This window comes from Eimeria mitis, genomic scaffold, assembly GCF_000499745.2.
Source record: "Eimeria mitis Houghton genomic scaffold, Emh_scaff1561, whole genome shotgun sequence".
Classification (NCBI taxonomy): domain Eukaryota; phylum Apicomplexa; class Conoidasida; order Eucoccidiorida; family Eimeriidae; genus Eimeria; species Eimeria mitis.
The window spans coordinates 9,206-9,801 of NW_013569782.1; the positions used below are offsets into that span (position 1 = coordinate 9,206).

General features: G+C 38.6%; 1 protein-coding gene across 1 annotated transcript in view; it reads left to right on the forward strand.

Moving 5' to 3' along the window:
• Nucleotides 1-596, forward strand: part of EMH_0039550 (profilin family protein, putative) — a gene marked incomplete at both ends in the record, with an annotated part of 2,284 nt that overhangs the window by 1,057 nt on the left and 631 nt on the right. The window contains 2 exons of the mRNA XM_013495414.1: nucleotides 1-17; nucleotides 279-493. Of these exons, the coding sequence (XP_013350868.1) occupies nucleotides 1-17; nucleotides 279-493 (232 nt within the window). The remainder of the gene's footprint in view (nucleotides 18-278; nucleotides 494-596) is intronic.

The window sequence follows — 596 nt, forward strand, 5'->3', positions numbered from 1 at the left end:
AGTGTATGCATACACATGTCAGTGGGCCGTCTGTATGTGTGTTTTGTTTTATTATTTCACCATTATTTTTCTTTATTTTACGAGTACATATAATATGTCTTGTTGCTGCACTTCATCTTTTATATCTTTTTCTTAGATGGCTGACGTTCAAGGTGAATATCTGCGTAGTAATTTTTTTAGTATTTCTTTGTCTTGTTCCTTTGTTCTTTGTTTGTGATAGAATTTCTGCTTATATGTTTGTTGTTTTTTTTTGTTTTTTTTTTTTTCTTAGATTGCAGATGGCTGCCGCATGTTCGGTGCCGCCATCGACAACGATGAAAGCCCATGGAGTCAGCTGGTGAAGAGCGGCTACCAAATAGAGGTTCTGCAAGAGGACGGATCTTCTACCCAGGTTGATTGTGACGAAGCAGAAACCGTCAGACAGGCAATTGTCGATGGAAGAGCACCAAATGGAGTTTATATTGGAGGAACAAAGTATAAACTCGCTGAAGTTGTAAGTTTCTACACATATTCAGAAAAAAAAACGAAAAAAAATGATACACAGAAAGCGAAACCTGATCATGATCACCCGCCGCCACTCTCGGGTGTATAGGCAC